Source organism: Entelurus aequoreus, linkage group LG24, assembly GCF_033978785.1.
Source record: "Entelurus aequoreus isolate RoL-2023_Sb linkage group LG24, RoL_Eaeq_v1.1, whole genome shotgun sequence".
Classification (NCBI taxonomy): Eukaryota; Metazoa; Chordata; class Actinopteri; order Syngnathiformes; family Syngnathidae; genus Entelurus; species Entelurus aequoreus.
Genome location: NC_084754.1, coordinates 25,410,853 through 25,437,656, shown reverse-complemented (window position 1 = coordinate 25,437,656; position 26,804 = coordinate 25,410,853). Strand labels below are relative to the sequence as shown.

General features: G+C 40.4%; 1 protein-coding gene across 3 annotated transcripts in view; it reads left to right on the top strand.

Annotated features, from left to right (window-relative positions):
• Positions 1–26,804, top strand: part of LOC133641614 (N-terminal EF-hand calcium-binding protein 2-like) — a 326,968-nt gene that overhangs the window by 30,642 nt on the left and 269,522 nt on the right. For all 3 annotated transcript variants that reach the window (XM_062035465.1, XM_062035464.1, XM_062035466.1), the window contains exon 2: positions 157–181. In XM_062035465.1, the coding sequence (XP_061891449.1) occupies positions 157–181 (25 nt within the window). The remainder of the gene's footprint in view (positions 1–156; positions 182–26,804) is intronic.

Below are 26,804 nucleotides of genomic sequence, written 5' to 3'. Positions count from 1 at the left end.
GTCTATAAAACAGTACCGATGAGCATACTTTGAACAAAGTTGCAAATGGTGATTAATAATTAGAAATTAATTTGAAAACTGTGACTAATCTGAATTGACAGCCCTAATACAGACACTGTTCACTGACCCTGATTCTTGTTACCTTTGTGTTCACAGATCTTCAGAAGAGCCGACAAAGATGGTGAGTGGATTTATTGATTCATAAGACTTAATTTTGTAATACAATATGCCTTCATTGACATTGCTTTGTGTAGTGTGGGCAGAACATTCACTTATACAACTGAAACAGAGATAAGACTTTGTAACAGGAAAGAGTTAACATACAAAAACACATACAATACCACATATATTGAGATATTAAAAAGCACATGCCAAGTATTGATTACGTTCTCTACAGTTACTGACTGTAGTTACTGACAGTGGTTTTGTGAAGTGTTCCTGAGCCCATGTGGAGATATCCTTTACACACTGATGTCACTTTTTGATGCAGTACCGCCTGAGAGATTGAAAGTCCGTAATATCATCGCTTACGTGCAGTGATTTCTCCACATTCTCTGAACCTTTTGATGATATTACGGACCGTAGATGGTGAAATCCCTAAATTCCTTGCAATAGCTCCTTGAGAAATGTTGTTCTTAAACTGTTCGACAATTTGCTCACACATTTGTTCACAAAGTGGTGACCCTAGCCCCATCCTTGTTTGTGAATGACTGAGCATTTCATGGAAGCTGCTTTTATACCCAATCATGGCCCCCACCTGTTCCCAATTAACCTGTTCACCTGTGGGATGTTCCAAATAAGTGTTTGATGAGCATTCCTCAACTTTCTCAGTCTTTTTTGCCAGATTTTTTGGAACATGTCGCAGGCATCAAATCCCAAATGAGCTGATATTTGCAAAAAATTAAGTTTTCCAGTTCGAACGTTAAGTATCTTGTCTTTGCAGTCTATTCAATTGAATATAGGTTGAAAAAGATTTGCAAATCATTGTATTCTGTTTTTATTTACGATTTACACAAAGTGCCAACGTTTTAAAGTATTATTAAATACTTTACTATACACATTTAATTACAAAGACTTCCTAAAAATGTTACATAGCAACTGTAAATGGCATTGTGGCAAAGTGGAAGCATTTTAAACCACAGAAAATCTACCTCAACTGGGACCATTATGACACAGTACAGCGTAAGACTGCAAATTGCAGCAGTGCACAGTGTGTAAAACACATACAATAACACTTATATTGAGATATTAAAAAGCACATGCCAAGTATTGATTACGTTCTCTTCTTTTAGAAACTCAAACTACAGCCATTGAAGATATTAGCTATCACTGTTATTGTTTTTTTTTCTTTTCATGACTAACTAAGGGACTAAGATGCCAACAAGCTACAGAGCTCTCAGAAAAAAATTAATATTCTACACAACAAATATTTGTCCTCCCCAAACGAAAGCATCTCCGCAGTGCTTGTCCCAGTGTTCCTTTTGTAGGTAAACGTCATAAAGGCACAAAAGAGATTGCTTTGGGCCCTCTACAGTTTTCTTAAGACCTCCTGTCTAATGTTGTTTGGTTGATACCTGTTGCTGTGTACTCCTGGAAGGCAGTGGTGACGAGGGCTGCCAACACAATTCTGGGTATCTGGGCCCAAACTTTCTCTGGGAATTGATGGAATGTATACCGGTACATATACCTGTCTCTCACATAGAAACAATCAGCCAGCTGCATCATCTTTGTACTTGGTGATGATGATAGTTGCTGTTACTGTGTGAACGCAGAGATGTCCATGTCAGTTAATGGCATGTTCCTGTTGGTTAGTACTCTAACAGCCTTTGTAGCAACAGCAAGAGGCAGACATATTGTCCGAGGTTTACACCTATTATCTGACATTGTTTGCACACTGTTGCAGCCAATATTTTTGGTGTATCTTTCATATTTGTAATTTCTACGACTCTTATTTTTTTGTGATAGAGTGATTGGATCACATACTTGTTTGTCACAAAAAACAGTCATGAAGTTTGGTTGTTTTATGAATTTATTATGGGTCTACTGAAAATGTGACCAAATCTGTTGGGTCAAAGTATACATACAGCAATGTTAATATTTGGTTACATGTCCTTTGGCAAGTTTCACTGCAATAAGGCGCTTTTGGTAGCCATCCACAAGCTTCTGGTTTAATTTTTGACCACCACCTCTTGACAAAATTGGTGCAGTTCTGCTAAATTTGTTGGTTTTCTGACATTGATTTTTTTCTTCAGCATTGTCCACACATTTAAGTCAGGACTTTGGGAAGGCCATTCTAAAACCTTAAATCTAGCCTGATTTAGCCATTCCTTTACCACTTTTGACGTGTTTTTGGGGTCATTGTCCTGTGGGAACACCCAACTGCGCCCAAGACCCAACCTCCGGGCTGATGATTTTAGGTTGTCCTGAAGAACTTGGAGGTAATCCTCCTTTTTCATTGTAAATGGCATTGTGGCAAAGTGGAAGCATTTAAAACCACAGAAAGTCTACCACAGCTGGGACCATTATGACACAGTACAGAGTAAGACTGCATATTGCAGTGTGTACACTGTGTGTATACACTGCAATTTGGCTGACTGGCACAATATCGGCTGAGTTACAGTCCTGCTCTGACATTAATATCAGCACTGAGTTATGTGGCTTTATAGAATGAGTGTTTTCAGCTTAACAGCAGAATGCGTGTTTTTACGACACCACATCTAATGCCAACTAGTGAATGGAGCAGGAACAATTGAGTATTCTGTAGTTTGTGTTTCTGCAGTCTACCCGATTTTGAGCATGTTGGGACAGTGATTTACAGAGGCAATAGTTTAGAATATTGTGCTTTTGCCATTGAGCAGTTTGACCCTCAGGCATTGCAACTATTGCTGCATTATGCTTTTCCACTTTAGAGTTTCTCTTTACACTCCTTTCTGTTATCACCTTTTTCAATTTGTCTGTTATTGTGTGGGTCTAAAATTTTAAAGGGGAACTGCACTTTTTTGTTTTTTTGCTTATCGTTCTCAATCATTATGAAAAACGTAACGATGGATTTTTTTTTTTTGTGTTCAAATTGTAAATAAATGTGTTTAAAAGTCTGCTTACAATGCTGCCTATGGAAGCCGCTCTATTCTGCCTATTAAGCCCTTAAAAAATGTCCACCCCAATCAAACCATGAAATGTAAATGAAACCATGTAATGTAAATGGAATATTGTTGGCAGTTTTTGAACGGTTATTTATTCGATTTAATGGGCAAAATCGAGGACCTCTCATTGGCTCTGCTGTAAGCAGACTTTTATTTACATTTATTTACGAGTTAGAATGCATTAAAAAAATCCATCCGTCGTCATGTCTTTCATAATGATTGTGAACGGTAACAGCAATAAATATGTATGTATGCATGTATGCATGCATGCATGCATACAGGTAGGTAGGTAGGTAGGTAGGTAAGTAGGTAGTTTTGGGGTGGCGGGGGGCTGGAGCCTTTCCAAGCTGCACTCAGATTACACCTGAGAACAATATGCAATAATTTACTTTCGAAAATAGTTGGTTTTATGCAGACCGATTCAGCACTTTAATATATGATAAATGGGTTATACTTGTATAGCGTTTTTCTACCTTCAAGGTACTCAAAGCGCTTTGACAGTATTTCCACATTCACCCATTCACACACACGTTCACACACTGATGGCGGGAGCTGCCATGCAAGGCGCTAACCAGCAGCCATCAGGAGCAAGGGTGAAGTGTCTTGCCCAAGGACACAACGGGCGTGACTAGGATGGTAGAAGGTGGGGATTGAACCCCAGTAACCAGCAACCCTCCGATTGCTGGTACGGCCACTCTACCAACTTCGCCACGCCGTCCCCACTTCATGCTCTTTAACTGAAGAAATAATCTAAACAAAATTCTACAGTGCTTATTATGTAATGTAATCATGATATATAATAATAATGCAAGTATAGGGGCGGCGTGGTGAAGTTGGTAGAGTGGCCGTGCCAGCAAAACAGACCAAATTGAATGTTACACAGACCACGTAACTTCCTGGCAGTAAACCTGCAAAATATTGTTCTGCTCAGGTTTACATTTTCTTACTTTGCTCCATTTTGTTACACTCTTTTAAGCATTTCTTACACATTCCTTATTTGTGTACCTTAATTTAAAGATGTTATTAAGTGTTTATTTTGATGTTAGAATTGTCTTTACATTCATTGTTTGAGTGTTTTTCCATAGTTGTGTTGTCATTTCCTTTCCCTTCTGCCTGAGGGGATTATAATCAGAGGAAAGTTACATTTAAAAGACAAATGTTAACTTTCATCATCTTTTTTTCCTAGTCCACATTTTCTATAGATCAGAAAAAATATAAATAATTATTAAAATCGACCAACATGAAACTCTTATTATGATACAGTTTTGAGCCATTGTGTGGTATGGCAACTCAGGTTCTACCAAAAATGTGGTACCGGTACCAAAATGTACTGTATATCGATACTTTTCAAAACTTTTCAAAATAAAGGAAACCAGGACAAATGTCAATATTGGCTTTATTTTAACAGAAAATCTTACAATACATTAAACATATGTTTCCTATTGCACTCAAAGAACAATTTTAGAAGGTTAAAATATAAATTAAAAGGCATTAAACATATTGGGCTTTTCTTGTTGCACTCAAAGAACAGTTTACAATTTCCCATATTACATATAGTCTGCCATAATGAAGGATTAGGTTAGAATAGAAAAAAAAGTATTATTGACATTATAATAAATGCTTTGTGATTTATGGTTGCCAATCCTGGTCTGTGCTTTAAGAAAAATACAATTATTAGTAAATACTAAAAAAAAAAAACTATGGATGAAACTACACAGATAAGCCATGTAGCAGGTAAAACACAAATTGTAGCAATTTGTTACAAAATTTCCCTTGCAATAGTTGACGCTAATTGGGCGGTCTTAACTCTGCTAATATTTGGCATCAAGCCAAGCAGCTGTGTGCTTGTCTACGTTTCTACATGTGCACAACAGGAGAGCTGGTTAACTTATGAGAGTAGCGTGTGTGTGTGTGTTGGCTGAGTGACGTTAGTGAGTGAGTGGGCGAGTAAAGAGAGAGATAGAGAGGGAGCGTGTGCACTGTGCAGTAGAGTGATGAACGGGTCTGGTTGTGTCCTGCAAAAGTAATAAAGCGATTGTCACGACTGGGCCGCCCCGTCAGTCTGACCCGAAAGCGGAGCTTAGCAGACCTATTGCCTGGTAAAGTGAAGGGTGTTAGCCCGACAAAAACATCCGCCCTGGAAGGAACATCCACCCTGTGCCTTCGACTACGGTCTGCATGGGAGCCGAACAGCAGGAAAGGTGTAACAACTACATTATTACCTGTCACTCTTTAAACTCTTTGTGCAGATCTGAATGCGTATTATTTAAATGTTTACCTAGGTTTGAAGCAAAGATGGTAATACTAATCGCCACATTGGGCGAGACGTGTTTTAAAGCAGACCTTGCAGCGCGGCGCCTTCCTGTTTAAAGTGTCACCTTTTGAAGCCCAAATACCTCATTATTGCGCTTCACGTACCCTCTTTATTAACCAGTAAAATTGTGTTTTTTTTGGCCGTTCTTCCTCTCCGCGATGTTATTGCCTGTACGCCCTTTGTGTGTGGGTTTTGACACACTCAACATCATGCGCCTCTGCTCTGTAGTCACTGCTGCAGAGCAGCATAAACGGTCGCTGTATTTTTTCAAGGTAGTATAGGACCGTTTCCTACGGAGCCCCTAAAGGGACATGGAGGGAAAAAAATGGTTTGCGAGATCTCGCAATACTTTTTGCGAGATCTCGCAAAAGTTTTTTTTCCTATGTCAGAGAACCGGAAGTAAAACAGACACAGCGATGGAGGAGCTTACCCATCATCCGTGGCAGAAGTTTATTGATTTCTATTTTAGTATTGGCCTAACATAAAGACATCAAATCGTATTATGGTCCCACAACAGACCACAGATGATGGGTAGACTCCCGCATGCTCCCGCTTCTCCATCGCTGTGTCTGTTTTACTTCCGGTTTACTGACATAGGAAAAAAACATTTTGCGAGATCTTGCAAAAAGTATTGCGAGATCTCGCAAGAGTATTGTTCCTGCTGTGAGGAGGCAGTCCGTCTCAAAAAAATCAGTGCAGAGGAGGAACCAGGAGGCATGCATTGCCTTGCAGGACTGCTTTGAGACTACAGACTGGGAAGTACTCTGTAAGCCTCACGGGACAGATATTGACAGCATCACAGACTGCATCACAGACTACATCAATTTCTGTGAGGACTCCATCATCCCTACAAAAACTGTCCATTGTTACCCAAATAAAAAGCCCTGGATCACCAGCCAGCTAAAGGTGCTGCTGAATAAAAAGAAGCTAGCCTTCAGATCCGGCGATCGGGACGAGTTGAGGAGGATTCAGTGGCAGGTTAAAGTTCAGCTGCAAGAAGGGAAAGATGCCTACAGGAGGAAGCTAGGGGCTAAACTCCAACAGAACAACACTCGTGATGTGTGGAAAGGCATGAAAGCCATCACAGGCTTCAACAACAAAGCCAAACTACTGGATGGGGATGTAGATAGAGCCAACGAGCTGAATTTGTTCAATAGATTTAGCAATGCACTCCTTACTGGCCCTCCCCCCACTACTCCTGTCCTCACACCTCCCCTGAACATCAATACACAAACTCCTTCTCTGTTACCTGCCACCGCTGTTTCTTTTTCCCCCACTGAGAAAGCCAGCCTGGTGTGTCTGACACCTGGACATGTGAGACGACAGCTGGAGAGAGTCAATCCAGCCAAGTCAGCAGGCCCTGACCGAGTCAACCCCTGGGTCCTGAAGACTTGTGCTGCTCAGCTAACTGAGATCCTGCACTTCATCTGCAACCTGAGTCTGAAGCTAGAACGGATACCAGTGCTATGGAAAACATCGTGCATAGTGCCGGTGCCCAAGAAGCCCATCCCATCGGGCTTGAACGACTTCAGACCTGTTGCCCTGATGTCCCAGGTCATGAAGGTCCTCGAGAGACTTGTGCTGGATCAGCTGAAACCCCTGGTGGCTCCTTCCCTGGATCCTCTACAGTTTGCATATCAACCCCATGTAGGAGTGGATGATTCTTTTATCTACCTGCTGCATCATGCTCACTCTCACCTGGATGGTGGGAAGGGCACTGTGAGGATCATGTTCTTTGATTTCTCCAGTGCCTTTAATACCATTCAGCCAATTCTGATGAGTGACACGTTGCTCAGGATGGGTGTCAGTTCATCCATTGTCTCCTGGATTACTGATTACTTGTCTGACAGGCCCCAGTTTGTGCGACTGGGGAGGTCCCTGATACTGTGGTCAGTGGTGTAGGTGCTCCACAGGGGACTGTCCTGTCTCTTTCCTGTTCACCCTGTACACCTCAGACTTCCAGTACAGTTCCAGGTCCTGCCACTTGCAGAAATACTCTTGATGACAGGAATGGACAGGAATTGGAGTACAGGACACTGATCGCTGACTTTGTGGAGTGGTCTCAGGCGAACCATCTGCTCCTTAATGTGGACAAGACCAAGGAGCTTGTCATCGACTTCAAGAAGAAAATGACCCTTGTGGAGCCCATCAACGTCCAGGGCCAAGAGGTGGCAGTAGTGGGGCAGTATAAGTACCTGGGAGTCCATTTGAACAGCAGGCTGGACTGGAAGGACAACTGCAAAGCTGTTTACAAGAAGGGCATGAGCAGACTATTTTTCCTGAGGAAGCTTAGGTCCTTTAATGTGTGCAGCAAGCTGTTGGAGATATCTTATCAGTTTGTTGTGGCCAGTGCCCTGTACTTTGCAGTGGTGTGTTGGGGAGCAAAAGGGACTCAAACCGGATTGATAAACTGATCCGGAAAGCCGGCCAAACTATTGGCACGCAGTTAGAGGCGTTTGTGTCAGTGAGGGACAGGAGGACACTGGACAAACTGCTGGCCATCATGGACAATCCTGCCCACCCACTCCACCTGACAATTGAGGGACAGCGGAGTTCATACTCCAACAGGCTCCTTCAGCTTCCTTCCCGCACTGTGCGATTCAAGAACTCCTTCATTCCGCACTTCATCCAGCTGTATAATCACTCGCCATACAGCAATAGATGATATCTGCCTATTACCTGACACCTTCTATATCAGCTACTTCTCTTTATTATTAATATCTATTTTCTGCTGGATCTACTCTTTATTGTATGCTGCTGCTGTCACATATACTGTAATATTGTACATGGTCATTGTTATATATTGTATATATGTTATAGACTTAATATAATATATCTGTATATATAATATACTGTACACATATGTATATATTCGTATATATATTATATTTTATATCGCTATATTTAGTGTATTTATACCTGCATTGTCCTTTCCATCCTTGCACTTTCCATCATTGTAACTGAGCTACTGTGTTGAACAGTTTCCCTTGTGGATCATTAAGTTTGTCTAAGTCTAAGTATAAGATCTCGCAAAACATCGATGTCCCATTAGGGGCTCTATAGTTTCCAAATGATTAGTACTGCGATACTTTATTAGTACCAGTATACCGTGCAACCCTAATGGCGACAGTGTGCATAGCTGATGTTGCTTTTACATGGTCCAAGGATTGCTTAGGGACTTTGTGCGTTTTCTCAGTCACATGAACAATTAAAGGGAACATTGCTACTGTGGCTCACAATGCCGCATAAAACGACTGCTTTTAACAGCATTTATTTGACTGCGTGTTATTGTTGGATGTGTGCATCCCACGATTTTCATGAAAATACTTTATACAAATACTTCATCCTCTTGTTTCTTCAGTCCTAATGGTGCCTTCTTTTTCGTCAGAGTATAGCGGCCAATCCAACTTTGTACCTACGTGTCCATGATGATAAAACATCCATTATTAAAATGTTATGGGCAAATAAACACGGAACTATTCATTTTATAGACGTCGGAGCAGATAAGAGGGCATGAGACGACAGCCTTCCAGCCGACAGCATGTACTAGTAATGATAACACTGTGACTTCACAAATGGCCCACTGTTAAACGCAAAACGCCGCTTTCGGAAGCATCTAAATTGCATGAACCTCATGATTTGACGCTTTGGAATTGTTTAACACAAATATCCAACAGTTTATAGCTTACAGTCCGGAGAATACGGTATATCTGATCTAATGTGACAGCCCCCAATGCAGATTTGCCACTGCTATTATCTTCTCATGAGCAGCTGTACTATAGATGGAATGCTTCTCTCTCTCTACACTCCTGCTGTGTTGTGGTTGTTCCTGACTGCACATCTTCTCTTTGATAAGACTCTCTTCGCTGCTGGTGCAGAAAAACAGTGTCGAAAGAGAAGGGCTGTTGCGGGAAAGGAGTGCTATTATGAGGAAACTTTGATGTATGGAAATCAGAGTGGAAAGGAAAAACCAGCGAGGAGCTAACTTTATCTCCCTTCTCTTGGGAGAAGCTTTGGTAACTGCTTTAATGAGGGGGACACAGGGATGCTACAAGGAAGAACATTGTTAAAAAAGAAAAGAAGGTACATAGTAGGAGTGGCACAGAGGGAAGCCAGAAGTGACAAAAAATAGAAAAAGAAATAAGTAATGTGAAGAGAGAGATAAGCGTATAATAATTAGATAAATGGATGTAATTGACATACGGTATTTTACGTAGTATAAGGCGCACTTAAAATCTTTTTTTTTCTTCCTCAAAACTCGACAGTGCACCTAATAACTTGGTGCGCCTAATGTAAGGAATACGTTTGGTTGAGCTTACCCACCTAAAAGCTATTTTATTTGGTACATGTTGTAATGATAAGTGTGACCAGTAGATAGCAGTCAAACATAATAGATAAGCGTAGGCTGCACTATGATAGCAATATGTCCCAAGTAAACAACACCAACATTTTAAATGTTCTATTGAAAATATAGAACATTACACACGGTGCTCAAAAATCTATAAAAATGTTTTAATACGACTTTGGTAAGCTATGAAGCCGCACCGCTTGAAGGTTTGTCGGCGCATTAAACATATGAGTATTATTATTGTGTGTGTATGAGGTAAGACATATTATCTGTCGTTTTGTCATACCTTCTGGTACCTGCTGATCTGTATTTGAGATCTGCATAAATCCTGAAAAATTGTGCGTGTCCGCGCCGACACCGTAGTCTATAAGCTTCTTCTTTTTTTCTGTTTCTTCTTGTTTCATTCTCCGCTGTTACCATTTCTAACATGAAGTAGTGTAAAGTTCTTACTTATATCTGTCAGTTAACTCGCCATGAAAGCGCTAAAACATACCGGTGTAGTGAGTTTACATTATTCACCCAAGAAACTTTAGTTATTAGAGTTCCGGTCGGACGGTTTTTCACGGGACACATTTCCAGTGGTGTTGTTTCCGGATGAGGAGATGCTCTGTTATTGATTTAAGTAAAGTCTGAATGTCATTAAAACAGTTGGCGCCATCTTTTGACACTTCTTCCACTCCCGTCCTTGCACGCTACACCGCTACAACAAAGATGACGGGGAGAAGACGCTGCCGAAGGTGAGCCACGTAAATAAGACTGCCCTCAAAATGGCGCTTCCGGAAGTGACTGTCAGAAAGCGACTTGAAGATGATCTGTAAAACATAGTCTATGCAACATTTTGACCAAATAACCACCATTACATGTTATGTAGACCACAAGGAAGTGTTTTCCATTTAGAAAAAAAAAAAAGGACTCCTTTAATGCGCCCTATAATCTGGTGCGCCTAATATATGGAAAAAAAGATCAAAAATAGACCATTTATTGGCAGTGCACCTTATAATACCGCCCTATGGTCTTGAAAATATGGTACTCTCTTTCTATTGTAAACAGTGTTAGGAGTAATAACTAAGGGGTAATCTAATTAATTACCTTCTCAAATGCAACAACACCATTATCGTTACCAGAAGTGACATATGGCGTACTAAAGGCCTACTGAAACCCACTACTACCGACCACGCAGTCTGATAGTTTATATATCAATGATGAAATCTTAACATTGCAACACATGCCAATACGGCTGGGTTAGCTTATAAAGTGCAATTTTAAATTTCCCGCGAAACTTCCGGTTGAAAACGTCTATGTATGATGACGTATGCGCGTGACGTCAATCGTTGAAAAGGAAGTATTCGGACCCCATTAAATCCAATACAACACATCTGTGTTGGTGAATCTTTTGCAATTTGTTTAATGAACTGTAGTAGAATTTCTGACCTTTTGACCTATATTTCTTGTCTTTTAAGAATGTCCGCTCATTTTCAATATTCTTGTATTTTGTGCCATTGAATGGACCAGTTGTGGGACAAAAGTGAATATTAAGTCGTGCCAACCTGTCTACAGAATGTGTTGACTGTCTAAAGGATTCGAGTTGTTATGGAACAGATAGGAAAAGCAAACAAGACATTTGACGCACTCGATAAGGAACGATGACGCACAACAGACATATAAAAAATGGCAGAAGACCGGAACTCGGGGGTGATTTTGGCTTGTGTGTGTTTTGTATGCTCCGGAGTAACTTGTGGTTTGTCTGCACGGCCAACTCAATTCAACCTGCACTTCTGATAATGGGTAAATAAATTTGTTGTACTAAACTACTTTTGTTGCCTGCTTAAGCTTCGGACAATCCACTACACAAAATGGCGTCACGAACAGGATGCCATTGCACAGTCTGCTCAATGGACTGAACCACACCCCAAGAAGAGACAGAGACAGACTGTTTGAGTGGATCTCTTTCTTAACCAGGGCAGCAGAAAGCCAAACGAGGTGTCGGCAGGCCATCAGCCTGAGGCACCACCGAGCCATCTATACGAGCTCTAATCGAACATGGACTCATACGAAATTCAGTTGTGTGTTCAAAATCAATTGATAATTAACAATATTGGTAACTACATTCATTGCAAATGCCGGGAAAAATATTTTTGCAAATGTCTTACAGTCATAAGTCTATATACATTCATCTATTTATGTTCAATGATGTTCATGATCAAAGTATTTGTTATTCCTTTACTAAATCAAAGGGTAGGCCACTAATTGTGTTCTGTGAGATGGTTTTACTGCAGGTTGGTAACAGCGATCGCTCTGAAGGAGGGTCATAGACGGAATTTTTGCCTCGTATAAAAACATTGAGGTTTTTGCCTCTATCTGCGGTAGAGATTTAAGTTAGTGGTCTATATCAGAAATTGTTTTGGTCCAGGGTCTTAAGACCCTGGAAGGCGGGTATGTAGTAGAATTTCTGACCTTTTGACCTATATTTTTTGTCTTTTAAGAATGTCCGCTCATTTTCAATATTCTTGTATTTTGTGCCATTGAATGGACCAGTTGTGGGACAAAAGTGAATATTAAGTCGTGCCAACCTGTCTACAGAATGTGTTGACTGTCTAAAGGATTCGAGTTGTTATGGAACAGATAGGAAAAGCAAACAAGACATTTGACGCATGACGCACAACAGACATATAAAAAATGGCAGAAGACCGGAACTCGGGGGTGATTTTGGCTTGTGTGTGTCTTGTATGCTCCGGAGTAACTTGTGGTTTGTCTGCACGGCCAACTCAATTCAACCTGCACTTCTGATAATGGGTAAATAAATTTGTTGTACTAAACTACTTTTGTTGCCTGCTTAAGCTTCGGACAATCCACTACAGAACAATGAAGACTGCAAAGAAGAAAGTTGTAGGTGGGATCGGTGTATTAGCGGCGGACTACAGCAACACAACCAGGAGGACTTTGAGATGAATAGCAGACGCGCTAGCCGCCGACCTCACCTTAACTTCCTCCGTCTCCGGGCCGCCAACCGCATCTATGATCGGGTGAAGTCCTTCGTCGCGCCGTCGATCGCTGGTACGCAGGTGAGCACGGGTGTTGATGAGCAGATGAGGGCTGGCTGGCGTAGGTGGATAGCTAATGTTTTTAGCATAGCTCTGTGAGGTCCCGTTGCTAAGTTAGCTTCAATGGCGTCGTTAGCAACAGCATTGTTAAGCTTCGCCAGCCTGGAAAGCATTAACCGTGTAGTTACATGTCCATGGTTTAATAGTATTGTTGATTTTCTGTCTATCCTTCCAGTCAGGGGTTTATTTCTTTTGTTTCTATCTGCATTTAAGCCCGATGCTATCACGTTAGCTCCGTAGCTAAAGAGTTTCGCCGATGTATTGTCGTGGAGATAAAAGTCACTGTGAATGTCCATTTCGCGTTCTCGACTCTCATTTTCAAGAGGATATAATATCCGAGGTGGTTTAAAATACAAATCCGTGATCCACAATAGAAAAAGGAGAGAGTGTGGAATCCAATGAGCCAGCTTGTACCTAAGTTACGGTCAGAGCGAAAAAAGATGCGTCCTGCACTGCACTCTAGTCCTTCACTCTCACGTTCCTCATCCACGAATCTTTCATCCTCGCTCAAATTAATGGGGTAATCGTCGCTTTCTCGGTCCGAATCGCTCTCGCTGCATTGAAAACAATGGGGAAATGTGAGGAGCCTTTCAACCTTTGACGTCACGCTACTTCCGGTACAGGCAAGGCTTTTTTTATCAGCGATCAAACGTTGCAAACTTTATCGTCGATGTTCGCTACTAAATCCTTTCAGCAAAAATATGGCAATATCGCAAAATGATCAAGTATGACACATAGAATGGATCTGCTATACCCGTTTAAATAAAAAAAACAAATTTCAGTAGGCCTCTAATATTACAGCATTCTCTTTGCACACTCACACAGTACTTCCTCATTTTACACCAATCACAGGTGGGGGGGGGGGTGTATATTGTAGCGTCCCGGAAGAGTTAGTGCTGCAAGGGGTTCTGGGTATTTGTTCTGTTGTGTTTATGTTGTGTTACGGTGCAGATGTTCTCCCGAAATGTGTTTGTCATTCTTGTTTGGTGTGGGTTCACAGTGTGGCGCATATTTGTAACAGTGTTGAAGTTGTTTATACGTTCACCCTCAGTGTGACCTGTATGGCTGTTGACCAAGTATGCTTTGCATTCACTGGTGTGTGTGAAAAGCTGTAGATATTATGTGACTGGGCCGGCACGCAAAGGCAGTTCCTTTAAGGTTTATTGGCGCTCTGTACTTCTCCCTACGTCCGTGTACCACTCCGTACAGCGGCGTTTTAAAAAGTCATAAATTTGACTTTTTGAAACCGATACCGATAATTTCCGATATTAAAGCATTTATCGGCCGATAATATCGGCAGTCCGATATTATCGGACATCTCTAACTGTAATACTTTCAAAAATCCACAACTAATCGTCATAATCATTAGGAAAATACAGATTATTAGTGCATAATGAGGAAGTCCTGTCACTGTGTTGTTGTTGTTGTGTGTTATGAGGGCTGCGGTTTCGGCATGTTGTGGTCGGCAAGAAAGTATAAAAAGAGACTCAGACTCTGTGTGCCTCCGTCGAGACAATACATTACTTACAAGATGTTACTTTTCCGATATCATCACCAGGCCTTAGTAGCAGTCTGCAGTCATTTAGCACGGAAATGAGGCTTTGATAGCTACTTCTTTTTTCGGTCTGGTAACTGTTGTTTATGTTCGAAGCGGTGCCACTATGGAACCGGGTTTCAGTGGCCATTCCGAGGTCTCAGCAGGTTGCTAATACTACAAGTAATCCTAAAATTACATCTTAATTGAAGCTGACACTAGTGTTTGACTTTGACCATAACTTTTAAATTCAGTCCGCAAAAGATTAATCTAACTGCACTTTTCCTTGTTAGTTGAAGACATCACTTCTTTTTCGATTCTGGCTTTTAGAAATCCATCCATCCATCCATTTTCTACCGCTTGTCCCTATCTCAGCTGCATTCGGGCAGAAGGCGCCAGCTCATCACAGGTCCAGCACAGATAGACAGACAACATTCACACTCAAACTCACATACTGGGTCCAATTTAGTGTTGCCAATTAACCTATCCCCAGGTGCGTGTCTTTGGAGGTGGGAGGAAGCCGGAGTACCCGGAGGGAACCCACGCAGTCACGGGAAGAACATGCAAACTCCACACAGAAAGAACCCGAGCCCGGTGATCGAACCCAAGGCCTTCTTATTGTGAGGCACATACATTAACCCCTGTCTACCGTGCTGCCAAGGCTTTTAGAATTGTTAACCCTTAATTTACCTGTTATCTGAAAAAGCAATTTTAGTCCTTTAACTGATCACAGAAAAATATTGCATTAATCATGTACTGTGTACGCAGACTAAACACGCACATCATGTTGACCTTACATGCTCCTTTACCTTAACCGTGGATGGTTACCTGAAAGGTGGTGCAGGTTGTTATACGGTCAGTGATCAGATCAATGCATTGATCAGTACGAAGATGACTCCTGACTGGTGTGCTCACTGGAAAATGTTATGTTTTTAAAACATACCCTGACGGGACCTAAAATAAAAGTTTTGAGCAAATTAATTATGTGCCTTCAAGTAAAACATTTTTTTTTAAATTCGGTATGATATTCTGACAATAAAATAATTTTTTGGTCCAAAAGTTGGGCTTCTTTTCAAAATTGATTTAAATCATGCAAGCAAGTTTAACCCTGTGATACATTTTGATTAATCCAAATCAAATGTGTGTATAATCTGATTTTTAAAGATGACTCATTTGACAGCATTAGTGCTGAGGAAACACGTTTACAACTTTCCAAAGGAAGTCAATGTTAAATTTGACAGCAGTTTTTTATTAAGTTTTAGTCTTAGTCTTTTGATGAAAATGTGTTTTAGTTTTACTCATCTAAAATAATTAGTATTAGTTTAGTTTTAATCGGCTAAATTATTAAAGTATAAAGGATAATGCATCTGTGAAGTTGTCTTGAAACCTCTTTGATTTAGGTTTGTCAGGGTGTTGACCCCAGGATGCAGAGGTGGTAGGCAAGGTGGAATTACAAAAAGGAAATATTTTAATTAGTCCAAAAGGGGTAACAAAAGGCGATGGGGCAGAAGCACACGCCATGTATCACAGACCAAACAGGATCCTCAGAGGTCGGCAGGGGGATAGGCACTGAGCACAGAAAAAGTCCAACAAAAGATATGCTCTCTACCTCAGGGAGGCTAGGAAAAGAACACAAGGAGGTTAGGGATATCAGAACTAGGAGCGACCAACGTACCAGGACTGGGGAGGCGAAGCAGGCACATGAGATGTGGAGAGTACAGGAGACAATAACCGGCAAGGCAAAGCTGTCTATGACGAGCTCAAATACTAACAGGCTAATTAGTTGCAGGTGTGCCTCAAGGTCCACCCTTCACCGAGGACGAACAAACTGAAAACAAAGACCACGTGACAAAATGCAGACATCAAAATAAAGGGGAAAGCAGGAGAATAATAAAACACAACACGGTTACTGCAGAGCATCTCAAAAATTAAATAGTACATTTGTAAGAAATGAATTCAAAATATTAGTTCGGCCTACTTTCTGTTGCGTAAATGTCCGAATGATTAGCCTGCAGACGGCGCTTTAAGTTGGTTGTATTTTTACCGGAGAAAATCGAGCCACCGGGTTTACAACGTGTCTTATTGCTTCCGAGTGTATAAGACATAGTGAATTAAGATGTGTAACAACACAGTCTTGTTTTCCCAGTGAAAAATCCAAACACCGTGTCTTACAAAGACAGTAGTTCTGATTGGATTGCCTCTGTGATTTATCCCCCTCCCCTTTCCAACATGCAACTGTAATTGGATACATTCCTAACTTTTCCCACCCGCCTAAAGAAGAAATTACGCATGATTGCATTTTGTCTTTGTCAACATTTTCATCTCGTTTATATTCGTTGACTAAAGTGTCAGTTAATTTCGTCATTGTTTTAGTCAACGTGCATTTGTTTTGATTAGTCCTACAGTATTTTAGTCAGTGGAAAATACAGTAGGTCGTTGACAATAACTAAGACCAAAATTTCTAGTCAACAAAATTGACACTGTTGTAGTGCAAACCAACATAATCATGAATGCCTGCCTGACAACATTTTTAAGCAACACACTTACTCTTCCACATTTTCGAGGACCCTAACATGTTAGACTAGATTTAACATAAACATACAAAACAAAGGAGGTCCCTGACAATCTCTGGAAAAGGGAATGCCAAATATGACAGCAGAAGGTCCAAAACAGACCTATTGTTCCCCTCTGGTGACAGCGATCAATCTATCTTTCTCCCAAGACCCTTTTCTGTCCACTTTAACGATTCAACTTAAACAGGCACTGCACTTTTTTGAATTCTGCCTATCATTCACAATCCCTATGTAAGACAAAAAAATATGTTTTTCTTTTTTTTATGCATTCATCCATCCGTCCATTTTCTACCGCTTGTCCCTTTCGGGTTCACGGGGGGTGCTGGAGCCTATCTCAGCTGCATTTGGGCGGAAGGCGGGGTACACCCTGGACAAGTCGCTACCATTTATGCATTCTAATTCGTAAAATAGGGCAAATACGAGGTGGCTAACAATGCAGCTAATGTGAGTACACTATTGTGCCCATAATGCCCTCTATAAAAACATCTAAAAACGGGCAACTCCATTTACATCCCGTGACCTGAATATTAACCCACTATTAGCAGTATTGTTATCCATCCATCCATTTTCTACCGCTTGTCCCCTTTTTTGGGGTCGCGGGGGTGCTGGAGCCTATCTCAGCTGCATTCGGGCGGTAGGCGGGGTACACCCTGGACAAGTCGCCACCTCATCGCAGGGCCAACACAGATAGACAGACAACATTCACACTCACATTCACACACTAGGGACCATTTAGTGTTGCCAATCAACTTACCGCCAGGTGCATGTCTTTGGAGGTGTGAGGAAGCCGGATTACCCGGAGGGAACCCACGCAGTCACGGGGAGAACATGCAAACTCCACACTACGGGTCTAAGTTGAATGTCAAAGTTGACCAACATCTCGGTTTATGGTTTATGGTTACAACCAGGTGAGAGGCATTATTTATATTCTAGAATTAACTTTCACCAACTCAGAGGTGATGCAGCTCAATATGAGAAAATAGCAGCATAAGCTAGTTAGTGCTCTGTGATTACAGTGTGACTAAAAATAGTTTGTCTGCAATAAAGCCTATAATAACAATAATAACAGTATTTTTATTATAATAACAATAATAACAGTACTGTTATTATTGTTATTATTATAATAACAATAACACTATTGTTATTATAGGCTTTATTGCAGACAAACTATTTTTAGTCACACTGTAATCACAGAGCACTAACTAGCTTATGCTGCTATTTTCTCATATTGAGCTGCATCACCTCTGAGTTGGTGAACGTTAATTCTCGATAAAAGGTTTATTTTTAAGGCCGAAAACAGATATTCACTTTCTTTAAAATATTTATTCAGTATTTTTTGACGTTAGAAAGGTATATGGTTGAAACCGATAACTTTTACTATAATTAAATTGACTAAATAATGATTGTCAATGAACTCTCCTAAAATAACAGAAACCACACCAAGCTTCATAAACAAACCAATCCTTAAACACATTTTTTCATCTTCCACCCAAAACAAAGACACAATATTACAATACCAAAACAAATGCAGGGTGGATTCAGGCTCCTGACAACAAAATCGGCAATCATCTGACTCTGTCACGTTCCATAGTTTTAACATTTTTCTCGTGGTTAGGAAGTTATAAATAATTTTAATTTGAAAATAACGATTTTGCACATTGATAGTAGTTTTGTAGATTAATTTGAATATTGCATCCCACAGCAACGGGCAGTCAAAAAAGTCCTCCCATTTTCCATATGTGTTATATGGGGCAGCCTTCAAAGATTTCTTTATTAAATAAAAGTTATTGCCCACTAGAATTTCTTATTAGAGGTTTACAAACTAATATTTTTTTAGTTCCACAATTAATTATTTGTTTCCATCTTTTCCCAATTACTCCAGTTAGTTGATTAAATGAAAAGCTTGAACAAGCATCACCATACATAGTTCTAAATTCATCATCGTTCATAATCTTACCATTCTCATTGATAATGTCATTGACAAAAATTATTCCTCTTTCAAACATATTTTTCCAAAAGAAAGGCTTTCCATCTATTACAATATTAGAGTTCATCCATATTATCTGCTGCAAAATGTCATCTCTTTTTTCTGGCACATAAAATTGAAAATACCACCATGAGTGAATTGTTTCCTTTATGAACCCCGCCATGTTTCCCAGCAGACTCTCTACATAAAACGGATACAATTTATTTTGATACAGTACATGTTTTTTGTCCAACAGGACACTTGTGTACCACTCAGTGTTTAAATACATCTTTGGAACAACTGATGCTTTTAAAGACAGACACATACATAGCTTCAAGGTTAAGAAGTTTCAAGCCCTCATATTCATACTCTTTGTACAAAACCTTTCTTTTAATCTTTTCTGGTTCGCCGTTCCAGACAAAATCGAAGACCCTCCGCTCATAAACCATTGTTAGCTGACTTCGCTAACGTTCATTTACGAGTTAGAATGCATAAAAAAGGGGAAAACGTGTTCCAAAAAAAAAAGTGCAGTTTTACTTTAATAGTATGATTCACCTGCACAAGGCTTGATGCCGAGGCTTGTCCAACTGACCCGATTGCTGCAGTCGAAGCAATACTTGTGAGGATTTTTTTCTTGTGAGGGCAAAAGAAGACGCCATGAAGAATGGCAAAAACATATGATTGCTGGGCAAAAACAGGAAGGTTGACTTAGACTTAAACAAACTTTATTGATCACAAGGGAAATTGTGCCACACAGTAGCTCAGTTACAAAGGGTGGAAAGGATACGGATGGTAAGGATCGTGCACACAAGGGCACAAAAAGAGGGTGAAAACAAAAGGTATAAATTAGACTAAAAATGTACGATAGTAGCAATATAAAATATAACATATCTGTAATATTTATATATTATATATAAAGTATATAATATATACTGATATATTATTATATTATATCATTACATAATATATACAATATATAACAAATCCCAATTACCATGTACAATATTACATTAATTATATGTAACAGCTGAGGCAAAAAAAGTAACGGTATGACAGAGTGTTTTACAATAGCTAATTTAACTTCACTTTCCTTTTCTTTACATGCCGACAAAAAAGTATTTGTTGCTTTTGGAAAACATAATAAAGGGCAAACAATTTACTACCATGGGTAGCAATGTTCCCTCTAAGCTGCGCGCTTGGGCAATCGCGCACTGCTCGCACATTCTCAGCGCACAAGAAAATCTATGAAGCGCATAAAATTAAATTCAACATAAACGTATTAATTAATATATAATATTAGTCCTAATCTTATCTAATCAATTAAACCAATAATAATAATAATAATTTTGTTTTCTGTACCATTTTGCGACGTAACTCAGTGAGTGACAGGTGTCCAGCAAATGACACGATTCGGTTCACTTACGCTACGCAGCCAATCATAGCATTGACACTATTGATATTGACAACAACATTAACAATTTGACAGTGCTTGCATATGAACCCTGCCCATTCGCGCCGTGCAGGATAGCTAGCTAACAACAGTGCGGCGGAGCTACGAGATGCAAATGCTAACCCCTTATCATGGCGAAACGAACGGGCAGCGACACATCCACTCACCAAGCCATTGTAAAAAAGAAATGCGGTTCTTTTAAGTTGGAATGGCTGTCGGAGTATGTTCAAATAGAAGAACAAGCGGTGAAACTGGGTGAGATTTTTTCTTTTTCGAGTGAGAAGGGTCTAGTCTGCAAAACATGCCGCGAAGCTAAAGTAGCAAATGAGTTTTCCGAGGGAAAAATGTGGACTGAATGGAAGTTGGACTACCTCAAGCGTCACATTCAGCAGAAAAGTAATTTGAAAGCTGTTGGAATTGTACGAAGACTCAAGATTGGACAGGGGATTGGTACATTATTGCAGGAAAACGCAAAAACAGAGAGAAAAGGAACGAGCATCATGCGACCCCAGTAAGCTTTACACTTTGGCCCTGACCGACCCTGACGCCCCCAGTAGGAAAAACGCCAAATTCAGATAAGTTATTAAACCAGTGGTTCTTAACCTTGTTGGAGGTACTGAGTGAAAAATAAAATGTTTTTTTTCTTAATTTAATCTTAATTTATAAATATTAACCATGAAATGATATTATCTTGAAGAAATACTAATAAATATATATTTTATAAACAGACAGTGACAGAAATGTACACATGATCCGATGTTTACATCTCATTGTGCAACATGTGAATGTTTTAGTGGGAACTAAATGCAATATCGGAAAGGGGTACAAATTATTTCCAAAGCAGGACCCCCACCCAGACATACAATACTAGTACACAGCTCATGAAAAACAATATGTTGTGTTACTGTCATTGTAAGAGGGCCAAAACACTTATATTACAAAATAATCCCATGGAAATGACTGCTGTCATTTGATTATAATAATCAAACATTTAACTTGTTATTTAGTCAGGTTTGGGACAGGTGTGCTGCTGGTGTGGCCATAGTGTGACGTCGCTCACATGTGCTCCACTGAATGCTCAAGGAGTTTTTGCGTTTGCTCATGCATATGGAAAATTAGAGGGAACATTGATGGGTAGGGATGGGAATCGAGATCAATTCCTTGGAATCGATTCCTTTAACGGTTGTGCCGGGTGAGGATGACGTCATCACACAACGGGCGTAGTGACGTGAGACAGCAACAAGGCGGCGCCCGGGGGGAAGAAGCGCTCTGAAGTTTGCCGACGTTACACTAGAAACAAATTGCAACAGTGCTACTTGTAATAATTCCAAGGTTGCAATTTCATCAAGAGGAAGACATACGAGCAGCATTTGAACATACAGCATAAAATAACTATAAATGAATGTCGCGTTATTGAACCGCGCCGATCTCATCCCAGGCAGCCGCAGTGATCTGATGTAAATACAACAGGTACTAATACCATCTATAATGTTACCTGTTAAGTTGAAATGAATGCCTTCTCACCCAGATGAGCATGAGGAGACATATTTTGATCTGCTAACTAGTTTGCACCACTATAAAAGTAGCAAGGCTTGAACAGGCTAATAACAGATGATACAAGTTTAGCTCCAGAAGGGGGAGGCAGGAAGCTGAATTTTAGTTTGCTTCTTGCTAATAGCTCATATATTTGAATATTTACATAGACTTTGCAGTGCAGAATTATGTACAGTGGATAGACAATCAACTGTATGGATGATGAATAATCAGTCATGTAATCCTATGGATGAGCTCAGTTCATAACACAAACACATCAGCATATAATATCACAGCATTTTTTCGTACAAAATCACTTCAAAATCCCAACCCTGCTCACAGTTCTTGAGGTAAAAAAACAACCCATGTTTGGGTTCATGTTGATAGTGTCCAGGGGATTAAGTGAAAGTTTGTGAGGGGAGAATTTGAGTGTGCGATGGTGTAAAGGAAAGGAGAGATAGTGGGGTGAGTAGTTTTTGCGGGCTGCAAAGAGCCCCCTACCGGCCTGGCAAGAGACTGATGTTTCAGCACAAGTGCTAGTCTTTAGGTTCTTTAGGCCAGGCCTTCTTCATAGCTCGCCATTAATCATGGGAACTTGGCCTGTAGAGCAGTACCAAGGTCCCAGTAAATTCTAATGTAGGCAAGATTGTTTTATAAATATCTGCACCATGCCTCCATGGTTTGATTTTAAATTTCCGGGACTTATGCAGATCCCTAATACACAAAAACAGGTACTAATAGATAAGAAAAGTTGTTTTTTCATAATTGGTCTTCTTTACAACAGGTGCACATTGGATTGCACACGCAAAGTTGTTCTATTAAGCTTATGTTTAGAGGATTGTGTTTCTTAAAGGCCTACTGAAACCCACTACTACCGACCACGCAGTCTGATAGTTTATATATCAATGATGAAATCTTAACATTGCAACACATGCCAATACGGCCGGGTTAATTTATAAAGTGCAATTTTAAATTTCCCGGCAAACTTCCGGCTGAAAACGTTTCGATATGACGTTTGCGCGTGATGTCAACGGTTGAAGCGGAAGTATTCTGAGCCCATTGAATCCAATACAAAAAGCTCTGTTTTCATCTCAAAATTCCACAGTATTCTGGACATCTGTGTTGGTGAATCTTTTGCAATTTGTTTAATGAACAATGGAGACTGCAAAGAAGAAAGTTGTAGGTGGGATCGATGTATTAGCGGCGGACTACAGCAACACAACCAGGAGGACTTTGAGGATAGCAGACGCGCTAGCCGAACAACCTCACCTTGACTTCCTCCGCCTCCGGGCCGCCAACCGCATCGGTGATCGGGTGAAGTCCTTCGTCGTACCGTTGATTGCTGGAACGCAGGTGAGCATGGGTCGTGATGAGCAGATGAGAGCTGGCGTAGGTGCAGAGCTAATGTTTTTAGCATAGCTCTGTCGAGGTTCCATAGCTAAGTTAGCTTCAATGGCGTCGTTAGCAACAGCATTGCTAAGCTTCGCCAAGCTGGAAAGCATTAACCGTGTAGTTACATGTCGAGAGTTTGGTAGTATTGTTGATCTTCTGTCTAGCCTTCCAGTCAGGGACTTATTTGTTTTGTTTCTATATGCAGTAAAGCCCGATGCTATCACGTTAGCTCAGTAGCTAAATTGCTTTACCGATGTATTGTCGTGGAGATAAAAGTCACTGTGAATGTCCATTTCGCGTTCTCGACTCTCATTTTCAAGAGGAAATAGTATCCGAGGTGGTTTAAAATACAAATCCGTGATCCACAATAGAAAAAGGAGAGAGTGTGGAGTCCAGTGAGCCCTTGTACCTAAGTTACGGTCAGAGCGAAAAAAGATACGTTCTGCACTGCACGCTAGTCCTTCACTTTCACATTCCTCATCCACGAATCTTTCATCCTCGCTCAAATTAATGGGGTAATCGTCGCTTTCTCGGTCCGAATCTCTCTCGCTGCTGGTGTAAACAATAGGAAAATGTGAGCAGCCCTTCCTCCGGTATCGTCACGCTACTTCCGGTACAGGCAAGGCTTTTTTTTATCAGTGACCATAAGTTCCAAACTTTATCGTCGTCGTTCTCTACTAAATCCTTTCAGCAAAAATATGGCAATATCGCAAAATGATCAAGTATGACACATAGAATGGATCTGCTATCCCCGTTTAAATAAAAAAAATAATTTCAGTAGGCCTTTAAGTGAGTGTGCATTCTATTTAGTGTGATTGTCTTTGACTCTTCATGAATGTACTGTATATAGTATAGAACCAATGTTGATCATCAGAACGCCCACAGTACTGGAAGGAAAAAATGCAAACATAATTATCTAGCCCAGGCATTGTGATTTATCAAGACCACATTTTGAGAAGACAAAGTTTTACATTTATATTTAGTACGTTTGTATACGACATGCAAACTGGTGCACGGTGTACCAGGGGTTTGTACGTCTGCCTCACAATACCAAGGTCCTGGGTTCGATTCTGGGCTTGGGATCTTTCTGTGTAGAGTTTGTATGTTCTCCCCGTGACTGCGTGGGTTCTCTCCGGGTACTCCGGCTTACTCCCACCTCCAAAGACATGCACCTGGGGATAGGCTGATTGGCAACAATAAACTGGCCCTAGTGTTTGAAGTTGAGTGTGAATGTTGTCTGTCTATCTGTGCTGGCCCTGCGATGAGGTGGCGACTTGTCCAGGGTGTACCCCGCCTCCCGCCCGTGTGCAGCTGAGATAGGCTCCAGCACCCCCCGCGATCCCGAAAGGGACAAGCGGTAGAAAATGGATCGATGCAAACTGGCAGTTGTGCAGAAATAGCTGTGAGAAAGGAGGTGATCATTATCCTACATATTGATTGATTGAGACTTTTATTAGTAGATTGCACAGTACAGTACATATTCCGTACAATTGACCATTAAATGGTAACACCCGAATAAGTGTTTCAACTTGTTTAAGTTGGGGTCCACGTTAATCAATTAATGGTATAAATATATACTATCAGCATAATACAGTCATCACACAAGTTACTCATCAGAGTATATACATTGAATTATTTACATTACTTACAATCCGGGGGGTGGGATGTGGAGGGGGTTGGGGCGGGGGGGTTAGGTTTGGTTGATGTCAGCACTTCAGTCATCAACAATTATATCATCTGAGAAATGGACATTGAAACAGTGTAGGTCTGACTTGGTAGGATATGTACAGCGAGCAGAGAACATAGTGAGCTCAGAGAGCATCAGAACAATTATATACATTTGATTATTTACATTTGATTAATTGCAATCAGGGGAGGTGGGATGTGGTGGGGGGAGGGTGGTAGTCTAGGGTTGTAGTTGCCTGGAAGTGTTCTTTTAGTGCGGTTTTGAAGGAGGGTAGAAATGCACTTTCTTTTACACCTGTTGGGAGTGCATTCCATATTGATGTGGCATAGTAGGAGAATGAGTTAAGACCTTTGTTAGATCGGAATCTGGGTTTAACATGGTTTGTGGCGCTCCCCCTGGTGTTGTGGTTAGGGAGGTCATTTACGTTATGGAAGTAGTTTGACATGTACTTCGGTATCAGGGAGGTGTAGCGAATTTTATAGACTAGGCTCAGTGCACATTGTTTTACTCTGTCCTCCACCCTGAGCCAGCCCACTTTGGAGAAGTGGGTAGGACTGAGGTGTGATCTGGGGTGGAGGTCTAGAAGTAACCTGATATGCTTGTCAACATATATAGACTGTCAAAAAAGATATAATAAATATTGTCCATTCAGCAATATCATATTCTAATTTATAGCTGCTGGATGATTTAAGGGGCTGATACAAAAAAGTTAAAGTGAAGCGTTTTTTTGCAATTGAACCTAATTTAAAAAATGCAGTCTGCTCCAGTTATCAATTGTACACACAGTCTTAGTAGATCACATGCAACACGCCCAATAATAACAAAGTTTAATAGTTTGTACTTGCTGTTTAGTGCATGGTATTTGGTTCTTAGTCGATCAGGACCTAAGTTAACCTCCTCAGTGTAGCCCTTGTGGCACATTCCTGCACTGCATGATATTATTCTGCCAAACACACCTTAACTACTTACCGAGCAAATTTCGTGTTTACAGTTTAAAATTTGAATTGTATTTCATTCGTGGGAGCGTGTTTGTTCGTCTCTACGTCAAAATACAGAATGTCGAAACACAGAACGTTGAAACACGGATCGTTGTCACGGAATGTTGTAAACTTAGGATCACATGTACTGTACTATGTATACACTTAATAAAATGAAAGGCAATGAAACTTGATGGCTTATTTCATAAGCCAGAAACTTTACAACACATACAAAACAAAATGTTCATTATTAAATTACAGCTCAGCTACGGAGCAGTCACTTTTTGACCTTCAGATGTGTTTGACTTGAGCATACGGATAAAGTTTATTCCTTTCATACCTTCAGTTAGCTGATGGGATTTTAATTCCGTGCTCCTTTACCCCGTGACTCATCCACTGTCTGCTAATTATCGTTAGTGTGTTTGGCATAATGACAGCGAGGAGACAGGTTTTTGGAAGGCCTGTTTATCTCTGCTGTCAAGAGCGCACAAAAACATGGCATTGCAGCTGAAAGCAAATATGACGGTGAATCTACTTCCTACATTGTGGAAAAGATAATGACTATTGTATTACTGTTTACATACATTCCAGAAAAGACCTCTTGAAGCAGAATGTGGAACGATTGACTACTGCATGTCACAGTTTTAGTTTAAATGTCACATTAAAACATAAATAGATTATCTACTTGTATCTGTGTTTAAATCATGACATAACTAATTATAGTCAGAGAGAATGTTTATTTATTGTTTTAAATATCAGTGATTACAATTAGGTTTAAATAAAACA